Genomic DNA, 20,635 nt, shown 5'->3' on the forward strand with positions numbered 1-20,635 from the left:
AGTGCACCAGGGTGTACGAGAGTGATGCAGAATCAGTTGGATGAATAAGAAGGGTGTACAAGGGTGCATCAGGTATAGGTAGGATGAATGAGAGTGCACGAGGGTGTACGAGAGTGATGCAGAAACAGTAGGATGAATAAGAAGGGTGTACAAGGGTGCATCAGGTATAGGTAGGATGAATGAGAGTGCACAAGGGTGTACGAGAGTGATGCAGAAACAGTAGGATGAATAAGAAGGGTGTACAAGGGTGCAACAGATATAGGTAGGATGATTGAGAGTGCACCAGGGTGTACGAGAGTGATGCAGAATCAGTTGGATGAATAAGAAGGGTGTACAAGGGTGCATCAGGTATAGGTAGGATGAATGACAGTGCACGAGGGTGTACGAGAGTGATGCAGAAACAGTAGGATGAATAAGAAGGGTGTACCAGGGTGCATCAGGTATAGGTAGGATGAATGAGAGTGCACGAGGGTGTACGAGAGTGATACAGAAACAGTAGGATGAATAAGAAGGGTGTACCAGGGTGCATCAGGTATAGGTAGGATGAATGAGAGTGCACGAGGGTGTACGAGAGTGATGCAGAAACAGTAGGATGAATAAGAAGGGTGTACCAGGGTGCACCAGGTATAGGTAGGATGAATGAGAGTGCACGAGGGTGTACGAGAGTGATGCAGAAGCAGTAGGATGAATAAGAAGGGTGTACCAGGGTGCACCAGGTATAGGTAGGATGAATGAGAGTGCACGAGGGTGTACGAGAGTGATGCAGAAACAGTAGGATGAATAAGAAGGGTGTACCAGGGTGCATCAGGTATAGGTAGGATGAATGAGAGTGCACGAGGGTGTACGAGAGTGATGCAGAAACAGTAGGATGAATAAGAAGGGTGTACAAGGGTGCATCAGGTATAGGTAGGATGAATGAGAGTGCACAAGGGTGTACGAGAGTGATGCAGAAACAGTAGGATGAATAAGAAGGGTGTACAAGGGTGCACCAGATATAGGTAGGATGATTGAGAGTGCACCAGGGTGTACGAGAGTGATGCAGAATCAGTTGGATGAATAAGAAGGGTGTACAAGGGTGCATCAGGTATAGGTAGGATGAATGACAGTGCACGAGGGTGTACGAGAGTGATGCAGAAACAGTAGGATGAATAAGAAGGGTGTACCAGGGTGCATCAGGTATAGGTAGGATGAATGAGAGTGCACGAGGGTGTACGAGAGTGATGCAGAAACAGTAGGATGAATAAGAAGGGTGTACCAGGGTGCATCAGGTATAGGTAGGATGAATGAGAGTGCACGAGGGTGTACGAGAGTGATGCAGAAACAGTAGGATGAATAAGAAGGGTGTACCAGGGTGCACCAGGTATGTAGGTAGGATGAATGAGAGTGCACGAGGGTGTACGAGAGTGATGCAGAAGCAGTAGGATGAATAAGAAGGGTGTACCAGGGTGCACCAGGTATAGGTAGGATGAATGAGAGTGCACGAGGGTGTACGAGAGTGATGCAGAAACAGTAGGATGAATAAGAAGGGTGTACCAGGGTGCATCAGGTATAGGTAGGATGAATGAGAGTGCACAAGGGTGTAGGAGAGTGATGCAGAAACTGTAGGATGAATAAGAAGGGTGTACCAGGGTGCACCAGGTATAGGTAGGATGAATGAGAGTGCACAAGGGTGTACGAGAGTGATGCAGAAACTGTAGGATGAATAAGAAGGGTGTACCAGGGTGCATCAGGTATAGGTAGGATGAATGAGAGTGCACAAGGGTGTAGGAGAGTGATGCAGAAACTGTAGGATGAATAAGAAGGGTGTACCAGGGTGCACCAGGTATAGGTAGGATGAATGAGAGTGCACAAGGGTGTACGAGAGTGATGCAGAAACTGTAGGATGAATAAGAAGGGTGTACCAGGGTGCATCAGGTATAGGTAGGATGAATGAGAGTGCACGAGGGTGTACGAGAGTGATGCAGAAACTGTAGGATGAATAAGAAGGGTGTACCAGGGTGCACCAGATATAGGTAGGATGAATGAGAGTGCACAAGGGTGTACGAGAGTGATGCAGAAACTGTAGGATGAATAAGAAGGGTGTACAAGGGTGCACCAGATATAGGTAGGATGAATGAGAGTGCAGGAGGGTGTACGAGAGTGATGCAGAATGAGGTTGAGTGATACAAGTGCACAAGGGTGTACGAGAGTGATGCAGAATGAGGTAGGATGAATACAAGTGCACAAGTGTGTACAAGAGTGATGCAGAATGAGGTAGAGTGAATACAAGTGCACATGTGTGTGACCAAATGTACGTAAGAGAGCATGGGTGTGTACATGTTAGTGACGTATGACAGCTGTGGTTGAGAAGTGCTGTGATGTATGTGTTAATGGATGCCTGCCTGTGCTTACGCGCCTTGCTCATTTGCATAAATGGGAAAACTACATGCTCCCCTTACCGTAAAAATCCAATATGGCGGCTCATTTGCATATTTGGGACAGGTTACTAGCGGCCTCTACCCCGTATACGTGCCGCGGGCCGCGCCGTGTATTTCGTAAAATAAAGTGACTTTGCAGGCGTATACAGCACGGGAACTGAGTACACATTCAGGGGACAACTTGAGAGCACAACCTGAACATATTCCGAGCAAAAAAAATTAGATTAGTCCAGCGTGGACTTCGCCAGAGTGGGCGTTTGTGGGCATTCGCTAAAAAGCCTGTCCCGTTCTGAAATGATGATGATCTGTGATTGTGGATAAACTACAAAATGTAGGTCAAACAAGTCTGTGTCAATTTGACCAGCTTTTTAAGGACAAACTGTACAAAAATACTTTTAGGGGTAGAATTTTGGCAATAAATCATTAAAATCCAAACCTAGGTGACAAGCTGTCCAGAAGAGCTACTGTAACAGTTATTGTCTTTCATTTTCCAACACTTAGATTTGTGATGTGAATCTATTTTTGCAGTGGCTGTTCAGTTCACAGGTTCAATTCCCTTCACCACCATTGGAGGGGGGACTGCTGAATACTCTCCTGCCCTCATGGACCCTCTCTCCTCACCCTTCAGTGACTATGTGTCAGCTATACGAGCACCGGTAAGTCAGGAGTTCTGATGAAACTCACATTGTAGTCAAACATTGTCCAGTTGAGAAATCAAAAGAAGTTTATTAAATATAAATGTAACAGTAGTTCACTTTAGTTTCCTGTTCATATCAGTTGATGTCATTTGTAAGTCAGATGTGCATGATAACCAGTTCCTTTGACAACATGATGCTACATGTATATGACATTGTGTAACTAAAGCTGGTACATTTGCATTCCTGAAAAAAATATATTTTTTAATGTAATCACTAGTGTAAGGATCACTGTAGTAAAAAAGATTACATGTCCTCGTGGCGCAAGGGGTAACGCAACCCCGCTGCTTTGCCATCTGGATCAAATTCCGTGGCTCCTAGGGCCCGAGTTCTATCCTAGGGGTCGACTCCAGCTCGGACATGTTGTAAGGGATTGCATTCGTCATTTCGGATGGTGACGTAAAGCCGGCAGTCCTGTGTATGAGGGAGCTTCAGGCATAAGCCTTAAGTGTCAAACCTTTGCACGTAAAAGAACCCAACACACTTAGGGACTGGACGGAATTTAGCGGGGGTTAGGGCCGGTGCGTAGGGGGGGAGGGCCAAGGAAAAAAAATTGGCTTGTAGGGGGAGGGCCAAGGAAATTTTTTCTCAGAGTCAGCAATATCTTAGCATAACTCTACCAGCAAAATGTGCCCCTCAAAATGCAGGAAATAGCGTTTCAGTCGGTCAAGATTGAAAAATTTTCCCAGGCCGCGGGAGGCATGTCTGTCCACTCACCAAGAATCGTCGGCGAAAAATATGTCGGGAGGGCGTCGTCCCCCAAATACCAGCAAACTTTGCCCATAAAAATGCAGAAAATAGTGTTTTAGGGGTAAAATAACAGTCCGTGTTGTAGCCACCGTACATTATTCCATCATTTGACAGAATTTTGCTGCTCATGACGAACAAAAACTCTGCCTTTTCCGTCATCTTTGACGGACAATAATCGGCGTGAAAATATATAAACAGATCTTGGGATTTGCAAAATCTCCCCAGAAAATCAGCGGAAGTTTGCGACGAGGCCAATTAGATCATTTCTAATGTCCGCTGCCGGCCGGTGACAAACCAAGCCAAACAAAAGAGAGCCGTGGTTGCAAGTGACCATGATGCCGCCTTGGAGTTGAAAAATCGGCATCACGCCCCCTCCCCACTACAGTTCTGATCGGTTGCATCAGGCTGACGTTTTTTCTGATGTTTTCCCCGGTTGACCGTCAGTTTTTGCCAATGAAGCCTAGAAATTTCGAAATAGTCCTAAGCTATCAGGCTTTCCGTAATTTGTGTATACATTAAAATTATTGTTAAAGTTTCAAGCCGGCCGAGTAACATGCATTTTATTCCCGCGGAAAATGGTAAAGGGCCGTCAGGTATTTGATTCCACCAATAACAGCGGCCGGCTACGTTGCATCACGGAAAATTGACCAATAAATGCTAGTCTTGCTATTTCTCCAGATGTCAACAAAGCGTAAATTTGCGAGATTTTATCAAAAATAATGGTGGAGATAGCACGACGAAGCGGCTGTTGGAATGCTTGAATCAGCGACATTTGAACATATTCAATGATGTTACCGGAGAAAGTTACTGGGGAAAACATAGGAGAAAAAAATAGGACGTCTTTATGGCGGTCTTTCTAAAAGTAAGGTGTCTAATCCTTCATTATGTTTAGTACAGGGTGCATTCGGACAAGTGTTGAAAATGTCACTTTTGCCGACCGAAGTTATTCTCGTAGGATATAGGTGCGTAATAAAGTTTTGTTGCGCTAAATTGTCTTCCCCGATTCTTTTTTTGGCACTAATGGCGATGTCATCAAGCATAGTGTAACAGTAAAATTTGTCCCTTGAAATGAAGGAAACAGCGTCTCAGGCGGTCAAGATTTCGAAATTTCCCCGGGCGATGCCTCATGCTGAATTTTGCTCAGTTGATAAATAACGTTATCCTGCCGCCCTCCATACGAAAGTTCCTACCGCCCTCTCTGTTTTGTGTCAATTGTTTTATATAACGTTATATAAATTAGTTTTGGGGGCAGTTTTAATGTTTTAGAAATGGGGGGAGGGCCAAGGAAATTTTTTTTGCTGGGTGGGGGAAAATTCGGCAAGGGGGGAGGGCCAGGGAAATTTTTTCTGACCCGACAGCCCACACCACCCCCACCAAAGCTAAGTTCTGTCCAATTCCTTATCGAGAAGAGTAGGCTAGGGGTGACCCGGTGTGCTTGGCCAAAAACGTTAACTGTAGCAAAGCCATATTTCACTGCCACTTACTGAAAGCTACTTGAAAAAGCATCATGCTTCACCTCAAATGAGGTTGCCTTGAAATAAAAAAAGAATCACAAACGGAAGAAAAATCCTCTATTTGAGTTGACAAAATGGTCTATGAACATGGGATGTGCATTGAAATGAATATCATATTGTGGCGGCAGCTAATATAAGCCTTCAAGCACTCAGTGCTGCACTTTGTATTCCAGATGGACACTTTGTTCCAAAACAGTGCTGTATCTACCCACTACAAGTCTGTGGATATTGCTCAGTTCAGAGAGATCTCTAGTGGTGCGGGGGTTGTCGCTGATGTTGTCATCAACCTGGCAGAGAACACAACAACAGTAGATGAGACACAGCTGACCAGAGCGCTCTTGGAAGGCCTGACATCTCGGGCTGTAGGTACAGAGAAGAACAGGCTGGGGGATAACCAAGTTGTCACAGCAGATGTGGTGTTTGCAGAAGTTGGTAAGATCTGACTTGTTGTGTCAAAAGTTAAGGGTACAAAACGTTGCTGCAACATGCAATCTTTGTGACCTCAAACTTACAAGGTTTTATGTCTTATACCTATTATTTATGCAAAGCACGAGAAATATCAATCTGCATACCAGAGCTAGATCTTTACTGACAGACAGACTGTTTTTAAAGACCCCACGTGGGGGCGGATAAAGGTGATTTGAGGGATAAAGGTTAACGGACGTTACATCTTCATGTCCCGCATGCTAAAACCCTTTGGTGCTGCTGATCTGCACAGTCATGTATTTCAAGGGTTTGTTAGAATTGAACACTAATGGAGATCTTGATGATTTAAAAACAAACAAACACAAACTCAAACCCAGATATAGTGTTGTTTCTTCCGATAGTATTTTTCAGAATCCAAATTGTATTCAATTTGGCATCTTGACATTCAGTTTGGACTTAAGGCAGCAGTTGCATTATACAGCTGCTGCAACAATATTGAATGATAACCCCCAAGTACATGTACCACCCAGATGAATTACAGTTTGGACATATGTAACATACTATCACTATAACAGCAGTACTGTTGGATGTGGGCGATGTCAAGAAATCTTGGGCTGAATTTATAGCCTTTGTAACTTCATTTTCCACTTGCTTTGAGCCAAGAATTAACTTTGATCTCTGGCAATCATTTAATTGAAACTCAAACTTGATGAAAAAACCACAACAGTGCTTTCCATAGTTAATAACTAGAGTTCCGCGACCTCATACCTTCGCCAAATGATTTTAACCTTTATGACTGACGAATTAGGAGTGTTTCTCATCAATCATAAATCATACCAGTTGATTGTCTTAAAATATGACATGTCCAAAGTATGAGCTTAACAAATTTATCATCAATTATGCAAAGGAGGCCCTTATTAGCATAATTTGATTCAACGATATTCACATTCACATAACGTCCCGATGCCACAAAAAAGGATTACATGTATGAAATTGCCGTCTTTTGCCAGTGTGGAATAATAGAGGTTACTCATTAAGTATGCAAATAAGTCCCACATTTGCATATTTTCTATCTATCAACAGTCCTCTCTTCCTCAGTAACAATTTGAATTGTCATATCATGGAACAAAGCGGATTTTTAAAGTTGTCTCATTAATTATGCAAATTAGAATCTGATTTGCATAATTATCGTCCAATCATACTAAGCATCACAAAAACTATCCACATACCAAAAATCATGACCATCCATCAAGGCCATCATGTTATAGTATTTTTGCATTAATTATGCAAATAAGGTCTTCATTTGCATAGTTCATATCAATTAATATTTCTCTCTTCCTCAGTTACATATGTCACATGTTTCAGAGTCCTATCATGGAATTTGGCGGATGTATAAACTTTCCTCATTAATTATGCAAATTAGATACTGATTTGCATAAGACGTGTCTAATCATGTACATCATCACTCAAGCTATCTACCTACCAAAAATCATTACCATCCATCAAGCCCTTCTTGAGTTATTCCCTTTCAAATTCAGGCGCAAAACCTGCTCCTGCAGTTCCAAAAAAGCCGCTAGGGGGCCCAAACCCACACCACTTAGTGACTCTCTGTCCAAAGATCTATCTACCACTCAAAAATAAGTTCCATAACATGCCCAGAACACGAGATATCAAAACAGGAAGTTCCGCTGCAGTACCGTAAGAAATCACTAGGGGGCCCAAAATCTCATCGTTTTTAGGTCTCATCAAAACCTACCAACATACCAAATACCAAGACAATCCATCAAGGCATTCTCGAGTTATCCTGTGCCACTACAAACAAACAGACAAACGCTACCCTCTGCATAACCTTCTCGGCGAAGGTAATTATTGATATCTGTAACGTATATATTCTTTTTCTATTCCAGGAAACTGTACAAGAGACAGTCTTCTATACACATGTAGCTGTGATGCTGGATATGCTGTGGTTGGGCTGCACTGTGAAGGTTAGCATGTCTGCTCCCATATTTCTTTACACACACACTAGAGGTGGGTACCAGTACAGAAAATTCAGGTCCGGTCCAGGGGGTCAGGTCCAGGTCCGGACCTGCACCTGATTATAGTAGTGCAGCAGTACATCATATTTTGGAGAGCAAGACACAAATAAAGGTCTATGTTCAAATTGTATATCAGAACGGTATGATTATTCTCGATACACACTAATGTGCTGAAAGGAAAAGAAGATGCAAACAATTTAATACAACCTTTTATTCAAGGTAATTTTTTCCTCTCAAAAGGGATTCAGAGCAAACTTGTCCTTAGAGTACAATGTAGTTGACAACTAGACATTATGACCAACAAATAAATCCTTCTTTAGACGCTTAACAGCTTTCAGCAGTTCTTAGCATTTGCTAGTTTATCATGAGAAAACTAACACAAAAAGTAAATAAAATATGCTCACACAAGTAGGAAACAAATATCGGTTAACTGATTTGTGGTTTGTTTTGGTGTCTTTACTTCGGGTGCAAATTTACTTGAGTGCAAGTGTATGCATGTGATCACTAATGTTATGTCTGGAACGACATAATTCTTTAGGTTCGCACTGTCTCAAAATTAACTATAATAATACTATTACTCGCCTCACCGTGTGTTGACTCATCATTTAAGTGTTTCTAGATATGTTTCACAGCTAACTGAAAAAAAGAAAAAGAGCAACCACGAATCATTAATTTTGCTGTTTTGAATTTTCTTAGACAAGTAACATTATTATGTATTATCGTATGACCGGCTGCTGGTCCTGGTACTGTGAATTTTCTAATCGGTCCAAAGGCCGGTCCACTGTTTTTTCCCGGACTGTTTTGTTTGGACCAGTCCACAAAAAATACTGTTTTTTTCGGGGCAATTTTGTACCGGTACCCACCCCTACTGCACACTGATGAAGGTTAAACATCCAGGTAGTATAAGATACGCAAAATGACAGTTACTCAAGCAACTGAATGAATTTTATCCAGTTGCTTGAGTAGCTGTCATTTGGGGTAAAGTGTACACTTTTCAAACTTCTCCTGTTGAAAGAAGGTATCACAAACCGACCTCTAAGTTGGGGTGTACAGTTTAAAGTCTGCTTATTGCCCCGAAAAATTGTCAGTGGCTCACAAATCAACCTGAAAACCAGGGTCACACCAGACATACATGTACAGGGCTTGTTACAGCACCAATGGACTTGTATACATGTTTTGTTAAGATGTTGAAAATAATGACATTCAATAAAGGAATGTATTTTCTTCACAGACAATGCTGAATGTGGTAAAAGTGTATTGAACGATGATTATCATGCATTGATTTGGCTGGGAAATTCCAACCTGGCCACCCAAAGTCTCAGACCTAATGAGCCATGTCTATGTAATGCAGCGCTACCAATTATAGTCTGATTTGTTCAAAATGTCATTAAATTTTATATTTGAAATTGCCTCATTAATTATTCAAATTAGAATCTGATTTGCATAATTATTGCCTAATCATACAAAGCATCACTTAAGTTATCTACATACCAAACATCATCATGATGATTCATCAACCCCATAGTATTTTCCACATAGTATGTGGTCTTCACTTGCATAGTTAATCATCATGATCATGATAGCATAGTTGATATCTCTTGATATTTCTCTCTTCCTCAGTTACATACATGTATGTCACATCTTTGAGAGTCCTATCATCATGATCATGAAATGTGGCGGATGTATAAACTTTCCTCATCAATTATGCAAATTAGGTACAGGTTTGCATAATAAGTATCTAATTATGTAAATCATCATTCAAGCTATCTACATACCAAAAATCATGACCATCCATCAAGCCCTTCTTAAGTTATTCCTTTTCAAAGTCTGAAGCAAAACCTGCTCCTGCAGTTCCAAAAAAGTTGCTAGGGGGCCAAAACCTATACCACTTACTCTATGTCTAAAGAGCTATCTACCACACAAAAATCAGGACCATAGCATGTCAAAAACACAAGATATCAAAACAGGAAGTTCCGCTGCGGTACCGTAACAAGCCGCTAGGGGACCCAACATCTAATCATTTCCAGGTCTCATCCAGACCTACCCACCTACCAAATATCAAAACAATCCATCCAAGCCTTCTTGAGTTATGCTGGTCATTTTACATAACACACATACACACAAACGCTACCCAAAACATTGACTATATTCCTTATTCACGTGTGATTTTGTAGGCATCCATGAGGCCTTTAGTGTGAGATCAACAGAGTCCAAATTTCTCAGTTTGAGACCACCATGTTCATACGCACTATAAATAGTCCCTTTATAGAATCTAATAAAAAACAGCAACCTTCCATGTAATTGTTAAGTTACAAAAGATTGGACCAATGGGCACATTGGAACAACTGGTCGGTATATTAACATTAACGACCCGTAAGATGGGGTCAATATGGGAAAATAATGACCAGTAAATGTAGCCTTCTGATTGGACAACGACATCTGGCTATATGATGTTAGAATTGCACCGATGGATATGATGTCACCTATCCCAGACTACACCAAGCCATGAGACATTGGCACTCACTGCGAGAAAAACAGCACCTCCACCCACCCATGCAGCTCGTCATCTCTGAACTGTAGAACAATTTAGTATGTTACCTCCAGGACATTTTATAACCAGTCGGCTGTGTAAGGTTTAATCTCGATACTGTCATGTGAAGTGCTTATTAAGCCACCATAAGCGCTTCTCTTATTCACATAAAATTGTAGTTTTCGAAAGACAATGTAGATCTTACCTAAAATTGTGGTTGCTGTAGTTTTTCTGAGTTCAGGTTTCATCGTTGTTAATTGTTTGCTTCGCCTGGCCTGGCCGTCGTCTGTGAAATCAAACAGTGCAGACTTCTGATGCCAAACAATTGCCCCACTGTTCCTTGTCTCCTCCCTGCAGTCCCAGGGTAACTGGGATTAAACTCTGTTATATTCTTGTTTCTTTTTGCAGATGAGGATGAATGTAGCAGCTCTCCCTGTGATCAATTCGGAAACTGCAGTAATACAGCCGGGTCTTTCACCTGCGCTTGTAATGATGGCTGGAGTGGAACTGGTTTCAGCTGTGCAGGTAACTGTTTCATGGTTTAGGGATTGGCAGTCTTTTGATTTCAGCAATTATAGTACAATCGTACAAGTGATACGTTTCTGCAAAAATATTCTTGGAGTAAAGCAGAGCTTGGAGTGTTCCCTGTAGATTTAGACGTGTCAGTCCGCATAGTTAAGAACTAGTTGCGCCTCAGACAACTCAATCCATTGACACATCCTTTACAAGTACATCCTTTCCTATGAAATCTTAACTTACTGTCATCGATAGATAGTTTATAAAGAAAACATTGAATATATATGTCGGTCAGCCTTTTTCTTAATAATTATTAATTTTTTATATGCTGTATGTCTAGATCGAGATTGTTGACGTTCCAGATAAAGGAGTATCCGCTATTGTCGAGTACATCTTTCACATGTAGAAACCAGTTTTTCTCGTTGCTATTCACTTGGGAAGATTGTACAATGAACGCAGTGGGAAATGAAATACATTTTATTTGCCAATGTCCTCTATATGACCCCGAAAGAAACAAATTATATAAAACAGCTTCCATTAATTCCCCTAGCTTTCACCATTTGAATAACTTACAAAAATCCATCTTACTACTAAAATCAACCAACCCATTTACGATTCAAAACGTGGGTCACTTCTCCATTTTCCACTGCCTTCAAAAAAGAAGTCAAATCCAACAAGTCAACCATAATTAACATATAACTTAGTCTAGTATTTCGATTTCCATGTATCTGCATGTACTTGTTTGTCTGTAATTAGCCTTTGGGCATGAACATGCAATAAAGTTTCATATAATTAGGTCAGGAAACCTTGTATAAAATGGAACAATCCAGTTCTCCTTAAGGTGTTTTTTGTGCTCAGTTGTATAGCTGACATACATTTGTCCTACTTTGCCTTTGTTCAGATGTTGATGAATGTAGTCCCAACCAGTGTGGCAACATCTATGCTGATGTGGAGAACAGGGTGTGCAGGAACACTCCTGGCAGTTTCAGTTGTACCTGCAGGCCTGGCTACACTGATGTGGATGGAACATGCACTGGTAAGCTATTTTTGTAGATGTTCATAACATTAAATTTTAATGCAACATAAAACAATTGGAGCATAATGCAACATTTAGCTACAATGACTTTTCTTACATGTGCAAATTACATTTCTACATCTGGAAAATGATCTTCATTAAATTTTGTACCTCCCTTTTCCAGGTTCCAACAGTTACACCGGCAAAGTTACCATAACATCAGCCACCTTCACTACAGACTTCAACAACCTCCAGCGGGAAACAACACAGGTCTTTGTAGCTCAAGTGGTCATAGCTGTAAGTATCAGTAACCATGGGCAGGCATTTGCACTAGGATTTGTTTTTGTTTTGGCGGCTCAACTTACCGGTAACTAATACTTGCAGTTGTTGCGTGTTTGGTAAAAGATTATGTATGCCAGGAATAGGTAAGGTGACAAAACTCCCCCCTGTGGCACTCCGGATGTGATGTCTTGCCAGCTGCTGAGCTGACCGTGGCAACGACACGTTGTTTCCTGCAGGACTGGTAACTGTACATCCAAGTGGGATGGATGGAAGGAGGGAGAGATGGAAGGAGGGAAAGATGGAAGGAGGGAGAGATGGAAGGAGGGAAAGATGGAAGGAGGGAAAGATGGAAGGAGGGAGAGATGGAAAGGCGGAGGGATGGAAGGTTGCCAGTGCATGTTTTACATTACTAATCAACACTTACTGTTGATTAGTAATGTGAAACATGCACTGGCAACCTGAAAACAGTATCGGTTCAATAAGATCAAGTTGATAAGATCAAGGAGGTTCTATCATGATGATAGAATTTCCTTGACAAAATGTATGTTACAGTATTTCAGTTGTTGTTGTTTTTCCCCAGATCAATTCAATCTTCCAGAATAGCAGCCTTGCAAGTGTTTATCTGACTTCAGTTATCACTTCCCTGGAGGAAGGGAGTGTGGTGGCACAGTTCAACACAATCCTCCAGGCCGGCGCTGCGGCAGATGAGTCTGCAGTAGAAGCAGCATTCAAGGAAGGATTGACTAATATCAGTTCAGCTGGCACCGTCAATGGACTCACTTTCAACCGGTCGTCTGCTGCTTTCTCAGGTACATTTTTTGTATCTCAAGTCACCGTTTTGAGGATTTAAAAACCGATTTTCTTTTCTTTTCTGAATAGTAAGATGCAGTCCATTGCCACTTATCTTCATTATCCCTCTTAAATTACACTTTTTTAGTAATTCTTACCAGTATATTCAACATTTGTAATTTCCTCCATGTATTGTAGTATGCTGTAAGGCCACACCATCTTAATTTTATGGATGACATCCGCGCGCGCATTGATTTTCGCCTGTTCTCAAAAAAAAAAAAAATAATCACCTCCGAAGATACTTGTAGACTCATATTGCCGCAAAGGGGCAGCATTGAGCCCGCTTGTCGTAATACACTATATACACTCACATTGTCCAACACAACTGGTATGTATGTGACTAGGAGCGATTGAAGTGGGCGCCGCCCCTCATGAGCCCAGTAGTATATTGTTCATGATATGACAATACTTGCTCTGACTGAAGGCGTGATGTTGTGTACACAGCCGAACACATTTTTTTCTTTGCAATTGAACGGCCAAATGTTACATATGGGTCTTTAAACCAGGCATCATCCATGTTAAAAGCACTTTAATATTAGCCTGGGAGCCATCCTATTTCTACCGGGGCTCCTACACTCTCTTCCCTAAAAAAAATTTTAGGGAAGCGAGTGTAGGAGCCCCGGTAGAAATAGGATGGCACCCAGGCTACTTTAATATGAGCTAATGCCAACAAATAAAGACTTGTTTGTTTGTTACACTGTGTTCTGTGGTTTAATTGGCAATACCAGCTATTTAGTCCTCCGGTTTATCTTTTTTTTTTTTTTGCTAGATTTTTCTTTTTTTCGCCCTCGCGCATTAGTTTTGGGGACTCCAGAGGATGTCATCCATAAAATTAAGTTGGTGTGGCCTAAGTCTCTGATCCCTGAATAACTTTCATCAGATTGCAAAGTCACTGGATAACAAAGTTCTTTGTACAACCAAGTGTTTTACTCACACCGATGATTCTGTGGTCATCTGTAACCTTCTTCAGGGCAGTTCTGACTGGTTCTACTTCGCTCTCAGCTAGGTGTCGCCCAGGGCTTAGATGCACTCCCCTATGCTTGGCACTGTATTGTTAACAACATATTAACTATCTATGTAATGTAAATCCTTTGTGTTTGGGGCAGCATCTGTAAGCAGTGACACCTAGCTACATGATTGTACAGATACAAATGGTACAAGTCAGAGTTGCTCTGAGGAAGGTGTCAGACAGTCACAGAAACATCAGACTGTGAATAAGACACTTGGTTGTGTACAAAGTACTTTGTTATCCAGCGACTTTCCTATATTTTGCTGCTCATTATTTTGACTGTTTATCCTTCCCCAGATGTGAATGAGTGCCAGTCTACTGTGGATAATGACTGCTCCCCCAACGCTAACTGCACCAACACGGCAGGGTCCTTCAGCTGTGTGTGTAAAACTGGTTACCTGGACAGTCACACCGCCCCTCCTGGCAGGACTTGTGTTGGTATGTTTGGTGGAGAATAGGCCGCCGCACCGTGGCAGAAGCTCATTACGGCACCGTCGTGAAATTTTTACCAATTTTCTTTTTGATTTGTGGTCACACTGACGTGCGGCGCATTTGCGTTTGACGCCCAGATTATTATTGCTCGACAATCGTACATGGCACAATTTAGAACTGTTACAGTGAATAAACAATACTGCAAGGCTAATCTATTGTACAATTTCATGTATAACTACAAATGATAACAATGTATGAGTTACAATACAGTCCTGTATGGATGTAATCACGTTCAGTTTATCACTGACTATATTTAATTGCACAAGAGCAGGGCAAGTACAGGTAGACGAGGGGTCTAATATCTTTCCTAAGCAACTAACTCGCAGTATATCAACTTCTATATCCCCCTATATCAGGTTTAGGATTGTAACTATAGATGTTCTGATCTTTTCATTGGAATATTCATTAATACAACCAAAAATTGTGGGATTAATGAATCCTACTAAATTAAATTCATTAATTAGTGGGATTCATCTCTGCATTGTACATTTATTCAAGTAAGTTCACTACAATACAGTACAGTAGAATAGGTTTAACCAAACTGTTAAACAAATCAATAGCTATATATAGGGAGATGGGCCGATTGGAGTTTGATGATAATAGTGATTTCAATTGATTGGAAATCCCAGTGTTGTCAATGAATAAAAGATACAATGTAAAATTATCAATTTGAAAGTGCATCAAAAATAAATTTGAAGTGATTAAAGGATGTTCACTTATGACACTTGGTGCAACAAAGGTAACATGTTATAAAATATACGTATAACCTTCAAACTGACATTATATCAATTTTTACACAATAAATAGCACAGTGAGCTCGCGGTATGCTCCCGGCAAGCTGTCAGCATTTTGCCACCTGCGTGTTTTTTTTTAAATTGTCATTTCAACCAGCACACTGGCGTCACTAGGATGCTGGCGCAGCCCAGTGAGAAGGGGCTTTAGTTTGGGAGCCAGTTAGTGGCCTTGCTACATTGTATATACTAGAAGTTACCAGGATTCATGAGTTAACAGCTTGTCGACAAAGAAAGGATGAATGTTATGACCCATCTGGAATGCTGAGTTATAGGCATGAATTATGCAGTATATGTTTTATTGCACGAAAGATATACATTGTACAATGTAGTAACGTTGGGATTCATTCCTCTCATGGTTCATGTCTGTCATTTTTGTTCTCCCAGATTCCTGTGAATCAGATCCCTGTCAGAATGCTGGGACATGTGAGCTGCTCTTGGACTTAAATTATCGCTGCAAGTAAGAAAAACATTTCTTTCAAACTTGTATCAGGAATTTCTATTTTGGGGTGACAGTTTGGTAAAACAGGATTGTCTCAATAATAAGTTGAGTGAAGATGATTACATGTATGTTGTATTGTATTGGCCACAAAGGTTTGATATTGCAGTGTTGTAAGTTGAAAATGATGATGAAATGGTACAGTAACTGAATATGAATAGAACAAATCTTTATTCCATATCATACACATTTTGATGGACATAGTTAATGTGACTTTTTAGTACCTACATGTAGCAATGGTGCAGTGGCCCATCTGTTTACATGACCTGCATTTGTACATCCCCAGCCCGGGCTGGGGCATAGTGTCCCTGAAATCAGGTCATATGATAAGAAGTTTATTGTAATAATTTCTTTATAAGTTATGTTAATGAAGCCCTGATATGCATGATTTACATTATGTATGCCTGATAATTTTGACCTTTACTTACTAGCTTGCTAATGCCACGAGAATGAAATTCCCATCATATACCATTATGGTATTTTACTATTTTCTAATCAATAATGCAAATTAGTTAGTTATTTGCATTATTGAATATCTATCTATATCTATCTATGTATGAGAGTCCTATTATGAAATGCAGCGGATTTATAAACTTTTCCTACTACTTAATTTTACAAAATAGCTCCTGATTTACATAATTAGTATTTGATTATGTAAAGCACCATCTGAGCTATCTACATACCAAACATCAGAATGATCTGTTGACCCCTTCTAAAGTTATTCGTGTCCAAAGGTCAAAACAAAAATACCCACTGCAGTTTCAAACAGCACTAGGGGGCCCAAACATACACAACTTACTTCCTGTGCCATGAATTATTTACCACACAAAAATCATGACCATAGAATTTGCAGAAAATTTGACCTCACACTTTGAAGCTCTGCTGCAGTACCTTAGCAAACTTGACCTTCCTTTCTGTGAACTCACCCGGCTACTAGATATCATGCAGAACCATCAACAGCTTCTTGAGTTATGTTGTCTACATACAAACACACACAGCCTGCTGCAGTACCGACGGAAAATGCCAGGTGAACCATTTTCGAACTGGACCTCTGGTCCCACAACCGCTACTCACCTACCAAAAATCATGAAGATTCATCAACATTTCCATCAGTTTTGTTGCCTACATACAAACACACATACAAAGTCCGCTGCTATACTGTAGGAAAACGCCAGGTGAACCATTTTCGAACTTGACCTTCGTTCCCACAAACGTTACACATCTTCCACAAATCATTTAAGATCCATCAAAGGTTTCCTGAGTTATGCTCTTGACATACATACAGACCCATACCACCCCACAGCTGGCGTAACCGAAAATATAACCTTCTCAGGGAAGGTAATAGAAAATACACAGCACCTCCCATTCAGGAAATTTTTACTCACTGCATTACTATGAAGCCATTTAACTATTTCCAATAACTCAATAGCCTCTTGATGGATTACAATATTATGATATTTGGTATGTGGGTGGGTTTTGTGCAGCCGAAATCAGGGTCGATTTTGGGCCCCCTGGATTATGTGACCTTGGTACTGCAGCAGAACTTCAATTTTTGTATCTTTTGACCTGGACGTGCTGTGGTCTTGATTTTTGGGTGGCAGATAGCTTGTGATGTAATAAAGAAGTGGTGTAGGTTTGGGACACCTAGCAGCTTCCTCTGGAACTGCAGGGGTGTTTTTATGAAAGCTTCTGTAGTAAGGAGAATAACTGAACAAAGGAACAACGGATTTCCATGATATTTAGTATGCAGGTAGCTTAGACAGAGATATACACAATGAAGTGCAAATTATGCTAATTGGGACTTAATTTGCATAGCTAATGAGGAAAATCTATATTTGCAGTGTTTTCCATTATCAGACTCAAATACATGTAACGTATGTAGTTTATGGAAAGTGGATCATCAACAGATACCAATTATGCAAATAAATTCCTAATTTGCATAATTAATGCAAAACACCATATCTCATCTAATTGGAAGATAAAAGGACTGTCAATATGATACTTAGTATGCAGGTAGCTTAGACAGAGATATACATAATGAAGTGCAAATTATGCTAATTGTGACTTAATTTGCATAGCTAATGAGGAAAATCTATCCTTGCAGTGCTTTCCATTATCAGACTCAAATACATGTAACTTAAGGTCTCGGACCGGAGTTTTTTTGCGATTTCGTATGTAGGCCGACACCCTCAGGTCGACGGGCTACGATTCCGCCGAGAAAAGTAGGACGGAAAATGTAATCACATGGTCGAAAAGCGGTTTTCTGCTGTTTTCCGATGTATTTATCGGTATTGTCCGTTGTCCCTTTAATTTGGGTAGAAACCATAGTAAAATGTAAATTTGGCATCCGAAAATTATCATTTTTTTACACTTTTTTGATCGAACCTGCTCGGAAAAAACGAGTTTTCCTGGGGTCACGGCATATATGCTGAGAAAGCTTAGTAAATGGTGTCTCTGAAAAATGAAAAAAATAAAAAAGTCATGTGATAACTTTTTCGCAATCTCCGATGACGCAAATTCGGTGAAAATGCATTAAAAACGATGCTATTTGGGTCATCAGGAGAGAAAACCGCATCACCGTTCCCGCGGAATAATACAAAAAAGGCTTCGATAGCGAACCAACTGCACCGCGCCCAAAAATACTACAACTCACGGGCTTTTCAGAAGATTCAAAATATTCATACACAGCTAAAACCATCACCAAGCAATCTCGGGCAGAAATCAGGGTGACGACCACGCACTTCCGGCAGATTACCGGGTCATGACCCAACCCCCGGTCACAATTGAACTCCGACCCGGAACCTTAAGAAACATATTATGTCTTAAAATTTGTTTAAAATTTTCAGAAAAGTTATATCCACCATATATCCAAATTTGGCGTATCTGCGACTATTAATTTTCCCGCAGCAGGGGTTTAAAGTCATGTGAAAAACACTGTGTTTTGAGGCTATTTTGCCAACGTGCAGGCCTTAACAACGTTACAGTAGGGAAATTGATAAAAACATCTTTTTTCAGGACATCGCTTTTCAAAAAACAGGTAAAACGGGATGAAGAGCCTGCTCATGCCCTTGGCTTGGACATTATGCGGACTTTCCGTCGTTTCGGTGCTGCATATTGGCAGAAAAGCCACTTTAAGAGTTGGCATCGGTGACGTCACTGCGTGACGTCATGGTTCTCGAGGAAAACAGCAGGGGGTCGCGTTTTAAGTTCGTAGCTTTTAACTGAATCGAAGAATATGTCAAATTTTGGTATAGACTGGTAGACCACGGGTCGCACATTCCGAATCAAACGCGTCCGACATCAAATTCTTCACTACTTCGCCGTAAAGGCCCCTTAAGCAGCACAATGCTCCCTAAATGTGTAAAAGAATGCATTCTGACACAGTCCAAAGCGCAACCTGGAGCATATCATCAGAGCTAGAAGCGGGCAGTTTAAATAAGTGCGTCCGAGATGTGTAGCGCGCCTAGTAGGCTGTCACTTCACACCATCAAAAGAAGAAAAGATCGCGACGTTAAGGAGCGATGAACCAAAAGTCAGAAAACCAAGTTTCGCCTTAAGAAGGCTTAAAGCACTTAGATTTTAGCTTAATTCACCCATTTAAGTCATCATAAAGGCGGGGCATCGCGAAAATCATACCGAAGGTCAAGTTGAGACATGGGCTTCCATCAAATGACGTAGTCAGTGAATTCCTTTTAAAAACGGTTTGGCGGCCAGAAATGATTAAAGATGGCCGTATATGAGGTTTGGGGGGGGGGGGGCAATGGGGGAGGGGGGCGCCAAGCACCTGTCCATGGATATATCGAATTTAAAAGAGAAAAAAGGGCAAACTTCGGGGTTTTTTCAAACAAACTTACAGATTTTGATAAAAGCTTTCGAATGCGTCGAAATAACGTCATCTATGACGTCATCGACGTAGCCGCTGCCGTCCTTTTAAGGTCTCGGACCGGAGTTTTTTTGCGATTTCGTATGTAGGCCGACACCCTCAGGTCGACGGGCTACGATTCCACCGAGAAAAGTAGGACGGAAAATGTAATCACATGGTCGAAAAGCGGTTTTCTGCTGTTTTCCGATGTATTTATCGGTATTGTCCGTTGTCCCTTTATTTTGGGTAGAAACCATAGTAAAATGTAAATTTGGCATCCGAAAATTATCATTTTTTTACACTTTTTTGATCGAACCTGCTCGGAAAAAACGAGTTTTCCTGGGGTCACGGCATATATGCTGAGAAAGCTTAGTAAATGGTGTCTCTGAAAAATGAAAAAAATAAAAAAGTCATGTGATAACTTTTTCGCAATCTCCGATGACGCAAATTCGGTGAAAATGCATTAAAAACGATGCTATTTGGGTCATCAGGAGAGAAAACCGCATCACCGTTCCCGCGGAATAATACAAAAAAGGCTTCGATAGCGAACCAACTGCACCGCGCCCAAAAATACTACAACTCACGGGCTTTTCAGAAGATTCAAAATATTCATACACAGCTAAAACCATCACCAAGCAATCTCGGGCAGAAATCAGGGTGACGACCACGCACTTCCGGCAGATTACCGGGTCATGACCCAACCCCCGGTCACAATTGAACTCCGACCCGGAACCATAATGTAGTCTATGGAAAGTGGAGCATCAACAGATACCAATTATGTAAATAAATTCCTAATTTGCATAATTAATGCAAAACACCATAAGTCATCTAATTGGAAAATCATAGGACTGTCAATATTGCAACATGTGTAAGTTAGATAAAGATGTTTATGACCAAGCATATATTAGGCAAATGTGTAAGTCATTTGCATGGATAGAATTGTTCATGGAGA

General features: G+C 41.0%; 1 protein-coding gene across 3 annotated transcripts in view; it reads left to right on the forward strand.

Annotated features, from left to right (window-relative positions):
• LOC136446302 (mucin-4-like) overlaps positions 1–20,635 on the forward strand; it is a 118,544-nt gene that overhangs the window by 84,721 nt on the left and 13,188 nt on the right. For all 3 annotated transcript variants that reach the window (XM_066444643.1, XM_066444645.1, XM_066444646.1), the window contains 9 exons: positions 2,946–3,073; positions 5,550–5,808; positions 7,710–7,787; positions 10,777–10,893; positions 11,786–11,920; positions 12,084–12,196; positions 12,762–12,990; positions 14,337–14,477; positions 15,710–15,782. In XM_066444643.1, coding sequence (XP_066300740.1) covers positions 2,946–3,073; positions 5,550–5,808; positions 7,710–7,787; positions 10,777–10,893; positions 11,786–11,920; positions 12,084–12,196; positions 12,762–12,990; positions 14,337–14,477; positions 15,710–15,782 — 1,273 coding nt within the window. The remainder of the gene's footprint in view (positions 1–2,945; positions 3,074–5,549; positions 5,809–7,709; positions 7,788–10,776; positions 10,894–11,785; positions 11,921–12,083; positions 12,197–12,761; positions 12,991–14,336; positions 14,478–15,709; positions 15,783–20,635) is intronic.

This window comes from Branchiostoma lanceolatum, chromosome 12 (assembly GCF_035083965.1).
Source record: "Branchiostoma lanceolatum isolate klBraLanc5 chromosome 12, klBraLanc5.hap2, whole genome shotgun sequence".
In the NCBI taxonomy this organism is placed as follows: Eukaryota; Metazoa; Chordata; class Leptocardii; order Amphioxiformes; family Branchiostomatidae; genus Branchiostoma; species Branchiostoma lanceolatum.